Genomic DNA, 14,530 nt, shown 5'->3' with positions numbered 1-14,530 from the left:
GAGCATGGGACAGGTGAGCTCAGCTCAGCTCAGAGTGGGACAGGTGAACATGGGACAGGTGAGCTCAGCTCAGAGTGGGACAGGTGAGCTCAGCTCAGAGTGGGACAGGTGAGCTCAGCTCAGAGTGGGACAGGTGAGCATGGGACAGGTGAGCTCAGCTCAGCTCAGAGCGGGACAGGTGAGCATGGGACAGGTGAGCTCAGCTTAGCTCAGAGCGGGACAGGTGAGCTCAAACCAACTTTTGAACCCAATTTCTGGTTCAGAAATGTGCAAGTCTCCCACAGCTGTATCACTACATGCTGAATGCACAACTTGGACCGAGATGTCTTGGTCCCCACCTGCAAACACTGTCAGGATTTTAAAAATCAGCCTTATTTAACACCTACCTGTTTAAACCTTCCCCAATGGGGGGTTTTCTCTCATCGTCAGGGTAAACAATGACTTCTTTTCTCCGGATATGAACGATCTCATCCAGATTTAGGTTTGTTAGATTTACTTCTCCTTCAAAGTAAATTGATCCATAACCTGCAGAACCAACCAAAATGTCACAGTTTGTCTGTGAAAAGTCACGTGCCAGAGATCCCCTGTTCCTGCTGTGCTGCCCCTGTCTTCACCCAGCCCTGTCCTGTCTCCAGGGCAAAGTCCAAGTGATGATTCCTTCCCGGTGAGGAAATCCTGAAGAAGCATTATCCACTTCAACACCCTTATTTCAGGCTGTGAGAGCAGGAGGTGTCCAGCCTGGAGAGGAGAAGGCTCCAGGGAGACCTTAAAACCCTTGCCAGGATCTAGAGGGGCTCCAGGAGAGCTGGAGAGGGACTTTGGACAAGAGTCTGTAGGGACAGCACAAGGAGGAATGGCTTCCCACTGCCAGAGGGCAGGGCTAGATGGGAGATTGGGAAGGAATCCTTCCCTGGGAGGGTGGGGAGGCCCTGGCCCAGGTTGCCCAGAGAAGCTGTGGCTGCCCCTGGATCCCTGGAAGTGTCCAAGGACAGGTTGGACGGGGCTTGGAGCAACCTGGGCTAGTGGAAGGTGTCCCTGCCCATAGAATGAGATGGGCTTTAAGGTCCCTTCCAACCCAAACCAGTCTTTGATTCTGTGATTTATTCTCCCCTGAAATCCCACAACACTTCCATGCAAACTGCTCCCAAAGCAAGGGCCCTGGTCACAATCAGACTGAGGGTTTGGCACTCGGGTTGTGCAGCTTTAGGACTCCCTGGATGCAGGAGGAGCCCCTGGGCAGGTTGGGGGTCTCACCTCTGCGGCCTATGGTGAAATCTGTCACGATACATTCGTTCCTGTCGTTGGTGAACCTGGCCAGCTCCTCCATGGAGGGGATGGTGTAGTAGCCAGCTCGTGTCAGAACAATCCCTGCAAGAGAAAATTCCCTGAGAACGGGGCTGGCAGCAAGTTACCAACGTTCCCAGAGTCTCATCCGGTTTCTTTTGCCAGCTTGAACAACTGGAAGCCTCAGAGGAACTGATATTAAGTGCACCAAAAGCCAACAGGCACTAGAACACCTTCATTCCAAGCCTTCAGAGCACATTTGAGCCAAGTGCTCTGGCACCCGTCAGAGAGCAGGAGTGCAGAGAAAGGGGAAAAGGTTGGCAGGGAGAGAGATGCAAGTGCAGCTTTAACAGCCCGGGGGCTTGAGCACCTGCTGACCAAGCTGCAGCTTCTTTTACATTTAAGAGGCTCCAACTGTTCTTCTGTTAATTTGTCTAACGATCTTTAAATTTCCCAAAAGCTTTTGGCACCTACAAAATGTCTGAAGACATCTCTTTTGAGCACATCACCTGCCAGTCTCATTACATGCCACGTATCACTCGAAAGGACGAACAAATCTTTTCCCTTCTCGTGAGTTTAAAAAACCCCAACATAAAACTGGGGGATGAAATTTAACGTTCATTGGCTCGGCAGGTTAAATTTCTGCACTAGGCAGGAGAACAGAGAGCAGGATTTGCATTCTGGAGGAAAGAGGAGGGAAACCAGAGAAAGCTGAGGGTGTAAGAGAGCAGGGAAGCTGCAGAGGGGCATGGGGTGCCCACCTGCAGGGTGCAGGTGGTGCAGGGCCTCGGGCTCCTCATGCTCGTCCTGCAGGGAGTCGTCGTGGCAGGAGGCGTCCTCGCTGCTGCCCTCCAGCCCGTTCCTCAGGGCTGCCCTCATGTTCAGCGCCACGATGGTGTCGTCCACGGGCTGCCCCTTGTGCCCGCCGCCCTCCAGGCTCTGCGGGATGGGCTTGGCGATGGGGTTGGTGTAGAACCGGGTCACCTCGTGAGCCCCCTCCTCCTCCTCACGCTCCCCGTCCGGCCGGTGGTTCTCCTCGGGGGGCACCGACAGGAAGAACCTGGGAAATGAAGGGGAACGTGGGATTATTCAGTCCCGAGGGGCCTGTGCCAACGTGCCTGTGGAGGGACCTGGATGATCCCTGTGGGTTTCTTCCAGCTCAGATATCCTATAATTAAACTTCTGCTGCCTCCCCACACAAAAAGCCAGCAGGATGACCCGAACTGCACAATCAGGGATTGTTCCACTTCCCTCCGCCCCTGCTTGACAACCTCTGCCTTCTGTCACCTGGGGCTCCCAGCACGACACTGGTGAGACTGGGAGAGGGGCCCCACGGTGACTGGGGACTGAGGCACATGCCCTGTGAGCAGAGCCTGGGTGACACGGGGCACTCAGTCTGGAGCAGAGGTTTCAAAGGGGGTGCACAGCTCCCAACCCCTCTGCCCCCAAAGAGCTGCCCAGGGCAGGGCCAGGGTGACCCCACTCCCACATCAGTTCTTCCTTCTGGGAGCTTTCAATAAAATCAACATGTTGAGCTCCTTAGGAGTTTTTTTTCCAGCCTCTGATTAAAAGAACCCAAAGGAAAACCAGAGTTCAGCTGAACTGTGGCCACAGGTTTTTAGAGGAGGTTGGAATTCTGGCTTTGGGGGAGCCTCAGAGGCTCCTCTCTTTAATCTGTACAGAACACATGTGCAGAAAATAGAAACATGAGGTGTCAGGATCAGTGGAGCTTCCCTGCAATTCCCACATCACTGAGGACTAACCACAAAAGGTTCTTCTCCCCTCAGGGGAGGAGGGACCATAAAGGTTTAGCACTTAGCTCAAGGAATGTCCTGGCTGTTCAGTGCAGGGAATGAAGAAAGACTCATCCAGAAAAACCAGTTGCTGCACTGCCCCTGCTGTTGGGTAGGATGACCTGGCAGTGCCACCCAGCAGTGACACAGAGCTCGTTCAGGAGGAAATCAATGTCCCAGCGGGTCAACTGCTGCCAGGGACCAGCTGAGGTGACAGCCCTGAGAAGAACTGCCCGTTGTGCAGCAGTCCCAGAGGCAGCAGCACAAGCCCTGAGGTGTGACCCACCTGTCCCCGTTCTCGGGGTACTCAGAGGGGGACGCCAGGTCCTCGTTCTCGCGGCTCACGGGGGAGAACAGGCTGCTGCTGTTGAGGTTCTTCAGGACCAGCTTCTTGATGCTCTTCCTGGAAACAAAACACACCAACACGGGGGCATTTGGGTCTATCCACTGCATAAATGCACGTTCCATGCTTAATTCAGATGGACCAGACCCAGCTCTAGGACCTGTTCCCACACTAAGGACATATCAAGTCTCCTGTTGGAGACACCAAAGCTCTTTTTGGAATTCCATTCAAGGCTTTGGTTTATGGGGAGGTATAAAACGCCCAAGTCAGTGAAAGTCTCAAAGCCCAAGCTCAGCAAACCACTGGGTTCCCTGTTTTTCAAATCAGTTTTTCCAGAAGGTCTGCCCACAGGTGCAGGTTCATTTTACTGCAGGGTCAGTTTACTTTGTGCTCTTTGTTTTCACTGAACTCCAAAGCTTTCCAAACCCCTTTTTCCTTTGATTGGCACTGATGCCCCAGAAGACTGAACCCAAAAGTTTCACTGGGGCGGATCCACAGTTTATTCCTCACAGAAACATGGGTGGATCTGAAACAGAACCAGGGCTGGGATAAACCCTTCAGAAATGTGCCTCCTTGCTGAGGGCAGCAGCAAACCTGGTGACACTCCTAGTTCAGGAGGAGGGAGTATTACCCTGTGCAAGCTTTCCTGGTAAGAATTCCTACTTGATTTTATAGGAGCTTTGCTCCCATCGTGGGCTGACCTCATTTTACAGCTTATTGGGCCTTAACAGTTTCAGCTGAACTTTTTCACCTCCTCTGCAGAACACAGTTCTATTCAGGCCTTACAGAAAACTCGCCACCCCTATTCCTATTTGAACCGGGGCACGAAATGACAGGATTCAGGAAACCCCACAGGAGTTTCCTTGGCCTGATGAGAAGGTTCTCAGAGCCACTGACTTTGGCATGAAGGCTCCGTTGGCCAGGGAGGGCTCGTCGTCGTCCAGCCCGTCGAAGAGCTTGGACTTGGCGGATCCCGAGGACTGCAGGGCCTTGGGCCGCACGCGCGTCGCTGGCCGGGGGGTCAGCTTGTAGTGGGTGGGTGTTGTCAGGGCCTTCTGGGCTGCTGGGTTGGTTGGCTTCAGCCTCTGAAACAGAAACAGGGAGAGTTGGGACTGCCAGAGCACGTGCTCTGAAGGTTTGGGGATGGTTTGAAGGTGCTCTGGCCCAGGGCCTGGAAATGCAAAGGGGATGAGAAGTCCCGGGGGAAGCAATAAACAAACTCAGGCAGGAGGCCTCCAGGAACAGCCCCATCCATCAGCCTGGATCCATGTGCCCCCCAGGGCCTGTGCTGGGCTCCAGCTGCCAGGAAGGACTCATCTCCAGCCTCTGGAATTTGCCCTGGGGAAGCAGCCACTTACAGCCTCCCCTAACACTTCAAAAACCCAAGAAGTGTTTGGTTTGTTGTATTTTAAACAAGCCAGCAGGGAAAGGTTTGTCAGAGACTCTCAGAGATGTCCTAAGCAAAGCTCAAGCACAGCTCTAGAATTATTCCAACCATCAGCAACTACCCATCTTTATTCCCAAGCAGCAGCAGTGAGCACAAGAACTCCAAAGGCAAGGCTCTGCTGCAGGCAAAAGCAGGAAACCATGGAATGGTTTGGGTTGGAAGGGACCATAAAGATCACCCAGCTCCAACTCTCCTGCCACAGGCAGGGAACCTTCCACTGCAGCAAGATAAAGCAGTTTGTGTCTTGGAGAAGGTCAAAAGCCACTGCACCACTGGGAGAACACAGAGAGCAACTTATTTCACTGCTCCCTGTGCATTCAAGCGAAGACAGTGAACACAAACCAAAGTAACTTCAGCTCTGCCCCACAAATGAGTTCAGTGTGTTGTGTTCTTACCTCCTCCTTCTTCTTGGGGTCGGACATGGGGTTCCTGAAGAGCGGGGAGTCTCCAAAGGGGGAGTAGGTGAGGCTGTTGAGGTGCTGCTGCAGCACAGCCTGCTGGGCCGCCGAGGCGTTGGGGTCTGTCAGGGCTGCAACACAACAGCACTGCAGCTGAGCACTGCTGCTGAGCCAGGCCAGGCAGGGACAGCGCCTGCCACAGCACCTCCTGCCCCACAGTGAGCTACCACACTCCCTCAGCTCCCAGGGGGGAAGAGCTGAGGGCATGGAGAGCTGCAGGGCAGCGGAAGAGCCTGGCCCACCAAAATACTCAGCTAGCCCAGCTGGTTTCTCAAAGGTTGGGCAGGGCAAATATCTCATGCAGAATTTTTGCATTGCTGCTACAGCAACCAAACTTGCAGGTCCTCTCTACAGGGCACTCTTAGTTTTGTCTCTCCATCTTCTAGTATCTGATTTTAACTCCCATTAAAATGCTCTAAGTGCTCACATTGAAGCGTTCAAGCCACCAAGAGCAGCTTAATTCTAATTCCAAAAGAACCCAGAGTGAACCTGTGCATTCCTAAAGAACAACAAAACCACTCTCAGGAACAACAGCTTACTGTCAGGGTCTGCAACAAGTCAAGAGGAGAGCTGGAGACAAATGGATCTTATTTATGTTCCCAGTGGCCCAATAAAGTCCCTCCAGGTCCCTCCTACCTGGAATTACTGAAGAAGCCAATGCTGCATTTTCCTACTTTTTTGTAAACATCTACTCTTGCTGCCCAAATCCAATTATAGGAAATGCCAGTAATCTTGAAAACAAAGCTTAAGCAACTTGGAATTACTTAAAAATATACATATAATTAGCTAAAAAAAAAAAAAAGGTCATTAACACAGTCTCCACTGCTCCTGAGGACAGAAGTGGCCTCTGAGATGTTCTGTCAGCCCAAAGCCTTTGGGTGAGGGGTGCTCCTGTGTTCAGGCACAGGGACACAAGGCAGGAAGCAGCAGGTGGGTTCAGGGACACTCACCTACAGCAGGCTGAGGGGCCCCAAAGCCCAGAGTGGCTGTGGAGGTGTTGAATCCCGGCGCTCCAAACGCTCCCGTTCCCAGCGTTCCCCCCAGCTTGGGCTGGGTGTTCCCAAACAGGGACGTCTGTCCTGCCCCCAGAGCTGTGACAGGAGAGGTGACTGTCACTGACTGGGACACTCTGGCAAACTCACAAGCACAGCAAAGAATCAGCTCCTTATTGAACTGCAGGAAACACTGCCCATGTCCACACAGGACTGAGAGGTTCTGAACACAGAGGACCTCACCAGTTCCACCAGTGCTGCCCAGTTTCTAATAGGCCATTAGCACTGAGTTAACAAGCTCTGAAACTGGGATCCCTGGCTTGAAGCCTTCACAGCCTTTCCTACCTCAGTTGCAGGCAATCCCCAGGCTGGACCAGCACTGCAGTCTGATGACTGGGCTGAGGCTGGGAAGAGGTGAGCTGGGAAACTCTTACCTGTTCCAAACCCTGTTCCAAGTCCAGTTCCCAGAGTCCCAGTTGCAGGTTTATTTCCAAACAAACTATTTCCAGCAGTGTTGGCACCAAAACCTTCAAGAACAGAACGAGCAGCTGATTAGAAGTGAAACTAAAACCAAGCATTTAAATTAAAAAAGCAAAGAGCTCTGCCACAGTCAGGGGCAAACCTCACACTCTTCCCAGCAGCGCAGGTTAAACTGACAAGCAGCAAAGAGGGATTTCAGTGGCAATAAACATATTAAAGTTATGAATATAACACTAAAAATGGCACAGAAAAATGCTGGTTTGCCTTCTTAAGCTTTTCAGTTTGTTACAAACTCCAAGGTTTTACTGAAAGCCAGAGCTGACGGGATGGTGCTGATCTGGCAAGAGATTAAACTGTATTTTCTTCAACTGCCTGGAAGGAACAAACCCCACTTGACACTGTTCCTACCACACACCCATTTCTGTGACTCCCACCACAGAGCAGGTGGGAATTCTGATTTGCACAAGCACAGCTCAAGGACACAGCTCAAACTGCTGCGATGGGCACCACTAATCTAACATGGTATCATGTTCAATGCCCTTCCTGATGTATCTCAGGATCCCATTGTCCCTCCTGGCCACCCACAGACTGCACCTTCTCTTAGGAACTCACCAAACCGTGGTACTTAACCACTTAAGGTACTCAACCTTCTGCCTCAGGTTGTTCCACAAGAGCCAAGGTACAAACCAGCACCCACCACATCTCCCTGCACCTTTAACTCAATCCCTGAGCACGTGCTGCTCACAGCCAGGTGTGTGGTACAAGCAGGACAGGTTGAAATGACTGAACCCCCCCTGTTTTTCCCCGTTGCCCAGGTGGCAGGGTCTGGAGGGGGGTTTGTTACCGAAGAGCCCCCCGCCCGTGGTGGTTCCGAACGACGGCGCGCTGGTCGTGGTGGCTCCAAATCCAGCAGGTTTGTTCCCAAACAGGGTCTGAAGGGAAAAGAAAAGGAATTTAGAAACCTGGCAGGCTGATACTGCAGGACTTGTCTCAAGTGTTTGGCTGCAGGCAAGGAGGCAGAACTAAGGCCAAGCACAACTGAGCCCACACAGCCTCCCACGAGCCGGGGGGTATCACGAGCCACATGCACCCCCCAAAACCAACTCCCAGGGTGGGACTCGAGGGGCTTAAGGGTCTTTTCCAACCCCAGTGATTCTGTGATTTCACTCCACCAGAACCAAAATGACTGAATGTCATGAATCAAGTTCATTTTTGGTTCAGGCATCACCACGACTTCCAAGCAGGATTTCCAGCCCTGCGCTGAGGAAGCCTTGGTGCCACACAGGCACTGAGAGCCTTGGTCTCTCCTGCTGTTTTCATCCCTCCATACACCACTCATTAAAAAAATGGCTCTATTACACATGTTTATCCTTCAGTTTACATCAAACCACCCTGTTCTTGCATCTCAGGCCTGTTAACTCCTAAGCTAAGGCTCCTTTCATGGAGGTCACTGCCCCAGGACAGGACTGGGGTTGGTTTTCTCTCCTTCATTAGTAAGGCACAAACATACCGAGCCACCAACACCAAATCCTGTGTTGGCTTGTCCAAAAAGACCAGTTCCCGTTCCAAATCCAGTCCCAGCATTTGTATTGGCAGCTGTCCCAAAAAGGCCTCCGGGCTGCGAGGGTTGGGTGACCCCGAAGAGACCCTACAAACAGGAACCAGGTTAAGGTGACGCTCCAAGGCTTTTCCAAGTCCAGCACTGACAGTAACAGATCCAACACACAGAATCAGGCAGTAAAATGATGGTACGTTAGCCCTTGTGCTGGGGGAAGAGGAGGGAGGAAGAGGATTCCAGAAGCTTTAGTCCTCCTCCAAGAAATGAGTTACAAAAAGGAAATAAAAAAAAAAAACAAACCAAAACCTGAAGAATTTATGCTCTTAGCTTTAAAGGATATTGGAATTTCCTCATGGCTGAGTGAGAGAGATGGAAAAGAAACATTTCACAGGGTTTTTTGGGAGAAGTCACAACAAATTCACAATGAATATAGGATTCTTGGAACCAAAGTCCCTAGTTATGCAACAGGTCACAGCTATGCAGCATCTTTGTGCCACAAGAGCCCAGGACTGCTGCTCATTAGTCACCACGAAGTCCAGAACTGTTAATGAATTCCCACGGGAGGTTAATCATGGAATTCTATTATGTGTGTGAACAGGAATGGAAACACTGGAGCTGCTGGAGAGCAGTGTGGCTGGAGAAGGGAACGGGCACATCACTGGTGCCAGGCTGATTGCTGCCCGTTATCCCAACACAGCCTGGCTGGCAGGAGGCTCTCACAGCGTTCCCAGCTCAGCATCCTGCTGGGCTGGAACGGGAGGGAAGGCCCTGAACCACAGGCTGAGCCCCCTTACCATGGTGCTGGTGTTGGGCTGGCCCAGGGTGCTGGTGCCCCCGAAGGAGAAGCCGGTGTTCTGCGTGGTCGTGGCCTGGCCGAAGGGTTTGTTGAACAGGCTGGTGGTCTGGGAGGGCTGCCCAAAGAGCCCCCCCGTGGTGCCGGTGCCAAAGCCCGTGGTACCTGTGGCACAGCAGGACAGGACACACCCTCAGGGCTCACCCACACCCAGCCGGGCCCACCCTCGGGCAGGCAAACAGGAAAAAAGGAATGGGATATCCTGAGCTGGGAGGGACCCCCAAGGATCACCCAGTCCAAGCCCTGCCCTGCCCAGGACACCCCAACACTCCCCCCTGTCCCTCAGAGCGTTGTCCAAACCCTCCTGGAGCTCTGGCAGCCTTGGGGCTGTGCCCACTGCCCTGGGGAGCCTGGGCAGTGCCCACCACCCTCTGGGGGAAGAACCTTGTCCTGAGATCCACCCTGAGCCTGCCCTGTCCCAGCTCCAGCCCTTCCCTGGGTCCTGTCACTGGTCACCCCATAACCACTGCTGTTCTTACAGCCTGGAGGATTTTGATCTGTTGATAGTCAAACTCAACAAACAAAAACATCCATTCTTAGGAAGAAATTGTTCCCTGGGAGGGTGGGGAGGCCCTGGCCCAGGGTGCCCAGAGAAGCTGTGGCTGCCCCTGGATCCCTGGAAGTGTCCCAGGCCAGGTTGGATGGGGCTTGGAGCACCCTGGGCTGGTGGAAGGTGTCCCTGCCCATGGCAGGGGGTGGGACCAGATGGGCATCAAGGTCCCTTCCCACCCAAACCATTCTGGGATTCTGTGATCTATCTACCTTTCAGTTTGCATCAAAACTAATAAAATTCCAACTGGTGTTTGAATTTTCCCAAGGCAAGTAAGAAAACAGAGATTTCTATGGCAAAGAGCCCCATCAGTGAACGCTGAACAACCAGTGCAGCTCCGAGCTCACATCCTGGAGTTTTCCAGTTGAACAGAATGTTTGCACACCCAGCCACAGCCACCCAGGGCTGGACAGTACTTACTGGTTCCAAAGGCAGTTTTATTCTGCCCGTAGGAAAAGCCTGTGTTGGTGGTGGAGGAGCCAAAGAGTCCCGTGGCTGTGCTGGATGTGGCAGTGGAGGAGCCAAACAAGCTCGTGGCTGCTCCTGCTCCCACAGGATTCGAGGGCCCCTTCCGGTTCGCCTGGTAATCCTCCAAACGGAGTTCCTGCAGGAAAACCCAGCTCCTTTTACCCAGGGCAAGTGTCTTTAGCACATTCACACAGCACTCAACCTACAGCAAGGTGAAGGTTGAAGAAAAGCTGCAACACCCACATTTTTAAAAATAAGGACACCAAAAACAGGACCTGAACTAAGATCCATGTTTGGGCTTCAATTTGGCTCCCAAGAGCTTTTTCAGATCTTTTCCACAGATCTGTTTTGAAGGATCACACAAACCAACCCCAACGGGGAGGCTTCAGGTGAAATCCTTGGGAACACCAGTTTATAATAAACAGCTGAGTTTTGTCTGGGATCCTGCTGTTATCTCAGCAGGGCAGGACTGTTCCCAGCAGGATCCCGTGTCCTTCTGACGAGATGGAATTTCAGCTCTTCCAAACCTGCATTAAGCATTTAAACCCAGCTGCAATTAACGTGGGGTTGCATTAATTGCTTTACTCGAGGACACCTCTCCCGTGTGCGATGCAGATGTTGAAGGTTCATTAATACTCTCACATTAACGAGCACAGGAGACAAGGATGGTCCAAAAAAGGCCAAGCTAAACCAAGCTGACCAGCAGCCAAACAAGACCAGGATGTGTGACCCCCCAGACTGACCTCCAGGGACTTGCTCTCGTACTCCTTCATGGCAGTGATGCACTGGTGCTTGGTGCTGATGTTGGTGCTGACCCCGGATTTCACCATGGTGTCAGTGCCGTTCGGGGGCTGGGGAAGGAGGAGGGACTGGGGTTAACATCCTGCCACACTGGGGGTAACACAGCCAGCATTCCCTGCAGATCCCAGGAAATCCTACACTCAGCACACACCTGAGGCTCTGGGTGACTCATCTGCTCTGCTCAGGTGAGACCCCACCTGCAGTGCTCCCTCCAGCTCTGGGCTCCCAGGATAAAGACATGGAACTGCTGGAGCCAGTCCAGAGGAGGCCATGAAAACCCTCCAAGGGCTGGAGCCCCTCTGCTCTGGAGCCAGGCTGGGAGAGCTGGGGGGGTTCAGCTGGAGAAGGGAAGGCTCTGGGGAGGCCTCAGAGCCCCTTGCAGGGCCTGAAGGGGCTCCAGGAGAGCTGGAGAGGGACTGGGGACAAGGCATGGAGGGATAGGACAGGGGGAACGGTTTCCCACTGCCAGAGGGCAGGGATAGATGGGATATTGGGAAGGAATTCCTGGCTGGGAGGGTGGGGAGGCCCTGGCCCAGGTTGCCCAGAGAAGCTGTGGCTGCCCCTGGATCCCTGGAAGTGTCCAAGGCCAGGTTGGACGGGGCTTGGAGCAACCTGGGCTGGTGGAAGGTGTCCCTGCCCATGGCAGGGGGTGGCACTGGATGGGCTTTGAGGTCCCTCCCAACCCAACCCATCTGTGACTCTGTTTTCTATTCCAGGTGTATCTGCACAGCTGAGGCCTCACCCAGGTGTGTTCAGTGACAATCAACAGTGGAATTTACCCCAGGAACACCCAGAACAACTCACAGCAATTCTGCTTTCGGTTTCACTGCAAAAGCAGCTTCACTGCAACTGCCCAGCCAGGCCAGCCAGCCCCAGCTCTGCCCCAGCAGAGCTCAGCCCCACAGCAGCTCAGCCCCAAAACAAAGAGGGACAAGATCTGCACCAACAAATAACTGGGAAAAAAAAATCCCTGTTTCCAGCAGGCACCAGTTAGCCCAGCTCCAGGAAGGCCTCTCTGCTGGGCCACCCTCCAGGTCCAACTGCCACAGAACTTCCCAGCAGTTACTGAATCCTGTCTTAAAGGGAACTCACCCAAAGGGGACTCCTCACATTCCAGGTCCCACTCCCAAAGCCAGGCTGGCTCAGGGAGAACTGCACTGATTCTGACCCATTCCAAGATGTCTTTCACCTTTATTTGCCATGGATCACCTGGAATTCCGTGGCACTTCCTGTGAAGGCTCAGCTCTAAGAGCTGCTTTGCCCCTTCAGCATTAACACAGCTCTAAACCCAGCAAGTCTGGAATTTCACAGTGTTTGAGAAGTTTGTGAAGCTCAGGAGGAAAACAAACCTAGTTTATGGAGTTAATTACACCTCCTATTTCCACTCCACTGCAGAACACTTGCATTTGAACTCCTGACTTTTTCACCTCAGTGACCAGGACACCACATCAATACCTGCAGCATGTCATGCTCCCCACAGTGCATTGAGAAAAAAACCAGAACTTACATTGAATTTAATAGTCGTGCCAGTGGGAGCAGCAGTGAAGCTGGTGGGGCCGAAGAGGGAGCCAGAGGTGCTCCCAAAGGGGTTGGAGGTGGTGTTGGTGGTCCCAAAGAGCCCCCCACTGCTGGTGCTCGTACCGAAGTCTGAGGGAAACACAAACAGATTAGAACATCTCGATTAAAACAAACCTGAAGCTTAAAACTTAAACCCAGTAATTTATTCAAATTATGAAATACTTTGAAAGTGGAAAAAACAGCTGGAAAAAACAATGTGAGAGCAGAGCTGGAAACTGATTGTGCTGCTAATGCAGTTTTCTGCTGCAGAAGTGCCCCTAACTCAGCACCCCAGGAAACACCACAAAAACCACAGCAACCAGTTCCCTTGTGCTCCTGACACGCAAGAAGAAAATTACACAATCATTTTACAATAAAGAGAATCAGTGAAGTTCCATTTCTCTTCTCAGAAGGCACTACAAGCAGCAGCTTTTGCTCTGTGGAATTACAGCAGAGTTTAAAGGCATTTCGTGCTGTAACTGCTCTACCACAGCAGGACAAAAACCCGAAATCAAACAGCCCCAGGGATGTTTCAGAATAGAAAATTCCAGCCAGACACCTCTTGCAACTTATTTTGAAATTTACAGCTGGAATCACAGCTCCAAATGCAGGAGCATGTCAGGCTGGCCCTTGGCTGCTGTGGACACCGGGATGTCTCTGTGCCCCTCAGGAGAAAACCCCCCCAGCCCCACAGAACACCCGGCTCCCTGTGCTCTCCCCAGTGGGACAGGGGCAGTGTCACTCACTCCCAAAGCCAGCGGGTTTGTTCTGAGCAAAGGCATTGTTCTGGGACGAGAAGAGGCCTCCCCCAGTGCTGGTGGTTCCAAAGAGGCTGTTGGATGTCCCCGTGGATGTCCCAAAGCCAAAGCCAGTGTTGGTGGAGGACGTGGCTGGTTGGCTGAAGGTCGTTGACCCAAACAAACCTGCTGAAGACAGAAAACACTGTCAAACACCCACACCCTCCTTCGCCTGGGGGGTTCTGAGGGGTTTTTGCGTTTTGGGGCTGGGAGGGTGTTTGACTGATCACGTTTTGTCGCTGGCTCCTCGGTTTGGGTTTCTTGCCCTTGCCCCCCTCCAGGCCCTGTCCCACTCTCCCCAGGGCCCAGCAGTACCTGGCTTTGTCTGGGTGCTCCCAAACAGGCCTCCCGTGTTGTTGTTGGAGCCGAAGGCCGACGCCCCGAAGGCCCCTCCGCTGGTCGTCCCAAAGCCGGCATCTGGAAGCAGAGCCAGGTGAGCCCTGCCCTCCCCTCTCCAAACAGCCCCTGGGGGCTCCTCCAAATCCCTCAGAGACACAGCTCTGCCTTCCCAACAAACCCCAGCACCACAGCCTCCACTTGGGTTCTCCCTCCTTCTAGGAAAGGGAGTCTCAGCAGCAGCCATGGAATCCTGGGGTCTCCCCACATTAAAGGCTTGGGCTCCTGAACCTCATCCAAGCGAGCTGGAGAGCTCAGCAGCTCCCTAATGCCACCCCTCAAGGGATCAGCCCCTCCACGGGACCCTCTGAGCTGCACTCCAGGGAAGAACACCTCACTGAAGAGCACCTTTGACTCACCTGGGATGTTTCACTTACTTTGCCCAAAAGTTGAAGTTGTCCCAAAGCCGGTGCTGCCTCCGAATGGAGTTCCAAAGGATTTGTTGAACATTTTCAGGGTGGATCGGGTCTTCTCCCAAGACCTGAAAAGAAGAATTCAGATTTTATTGAAAGCTTATCCTGCAAACTCCTTTTTCATCCCGCTCCTGGCTGAGGGCAGCAATCCCACCGGGATCCTGCAGCCATGGAACCCAGGGCAGCGTGTTTAGGGCACACTGAGCAACTCCAAACCCTGCCAGAACCCCAGGGGGACAAGGACACCAATGTTCCAGTGACAGCACAGGGAAGGATGTGGCACTAACACTGAGGTGTCACCCCTAATCACAGCTCTGCTTTCCACACTGTGCTCCCACAA

The 14,530-nt window shown here is 52.9% G+C and overlaps 1 protein-coding gene across 3 annotated transcripts in view; it reads right to left on the bottom strand.

Annotated features, from left to right (window-relative positions):
- NUP98 (nucleoporin 98) overlaps positions 1 to 14,253 on the bottom strand; it is a 29,518-nt gene extending 15,265 nt beyond the window's left edge. Inside the window, exons 1-17 of one of the 3 annotated variants that reach the window (XM_027701838.1) lie at positions 14,155 to 14,253; positions 13,697 to 13,798; positions 13,331 to 13,507; positions 12,535 to 12,674; positions 10,970 to 11,077; positions 10,179 to 10,362; positions 9,150 to 9,313; positions 8,308 to 8,445; positions 7,642 to 7,729; positions 6,752 to 6,844; positions 6,276 to 6,416; positions 5,263 to 5,396; positions 4,318 to 4,505; positions 3,364 to 3,480; positions 2,046 to 2,344; positions 1,255 to 1,368; positions 387 to 525 (exon numbers count right to left, since the gene is read on the bottom strand). In XM_027701838.1, coding sequence (XP_027557639.1) covers positions 387 to 525; positions 1,255 to 1,368; positions 2,046 to 2,344; positions 3,364 to 3,480; positions 4,318 to 4,505; positions 5,263 to 5,396; positions 6,276 to 6,416; positions 6,752 to 6,844; positions 7,642 to 7,729; positions 8,308 to 8,445; positions 9,150 to 9,313; positions 10,179 to 10,362; positions 10,970 to 11,077; positions 12,535 to 12,674; positions 13,331 to 13,507; positions 13,697 to 13,798; positions 14,155 to 14,227 — 2,399 coding nt within the window. In that variant the 5' untranslated portion in view covers positions 14,228 to 14,253. Of the gene's footprint in view, positions 1 to 386; positions 526 to 1,254; positions 1,369 to 2,045; positions 2,345 to 3,363; positions 3,481 to 4,317; positions 4,506 to 5,262; positions 5,397 to 6,275; positions 6,417 to 6,751; positions 6,845 to 7,641; positions 7,730 to 8,307; positions 8,446 to 9,149; positions 9,314 to 10,178; positions 10,363 to 10,969; positions 11,078 to 11,831; positions 11,880 to 12,534; positions 12,675 to 13,330; positions 13,508 to 13,696; positions 13,799 to 14,154 lie in introns of those variants that run through there. The other 2 variants (XM_027701840.1, XM_027701841.1) reach the window with 2 other exon arrangements.
- Between the last annotated feature and the right edge of the window lie 277 nt (positions 14,254 to 14,530).

Source organism: Neopelma chrysocephalum, unplaced genomic scaffold, assembly GCF_003984885.1.
Source record: "Neopelma chrysocephalum unplaced genomic scaffold, ASM398488v2 Primary Assembly neopelma1_170, whole genome shotgun sequence".
In the NCBI taxonomy this organism is placed as follows: Eukaryota; Metazoa; Chordata; class Aves; order Passeriformes; family Pipridae; genus Neopelma; species Neopelma chrysocephalum.
This window is presented reverse-complemented; position numbering and strand designations above follow the sequence as displayed.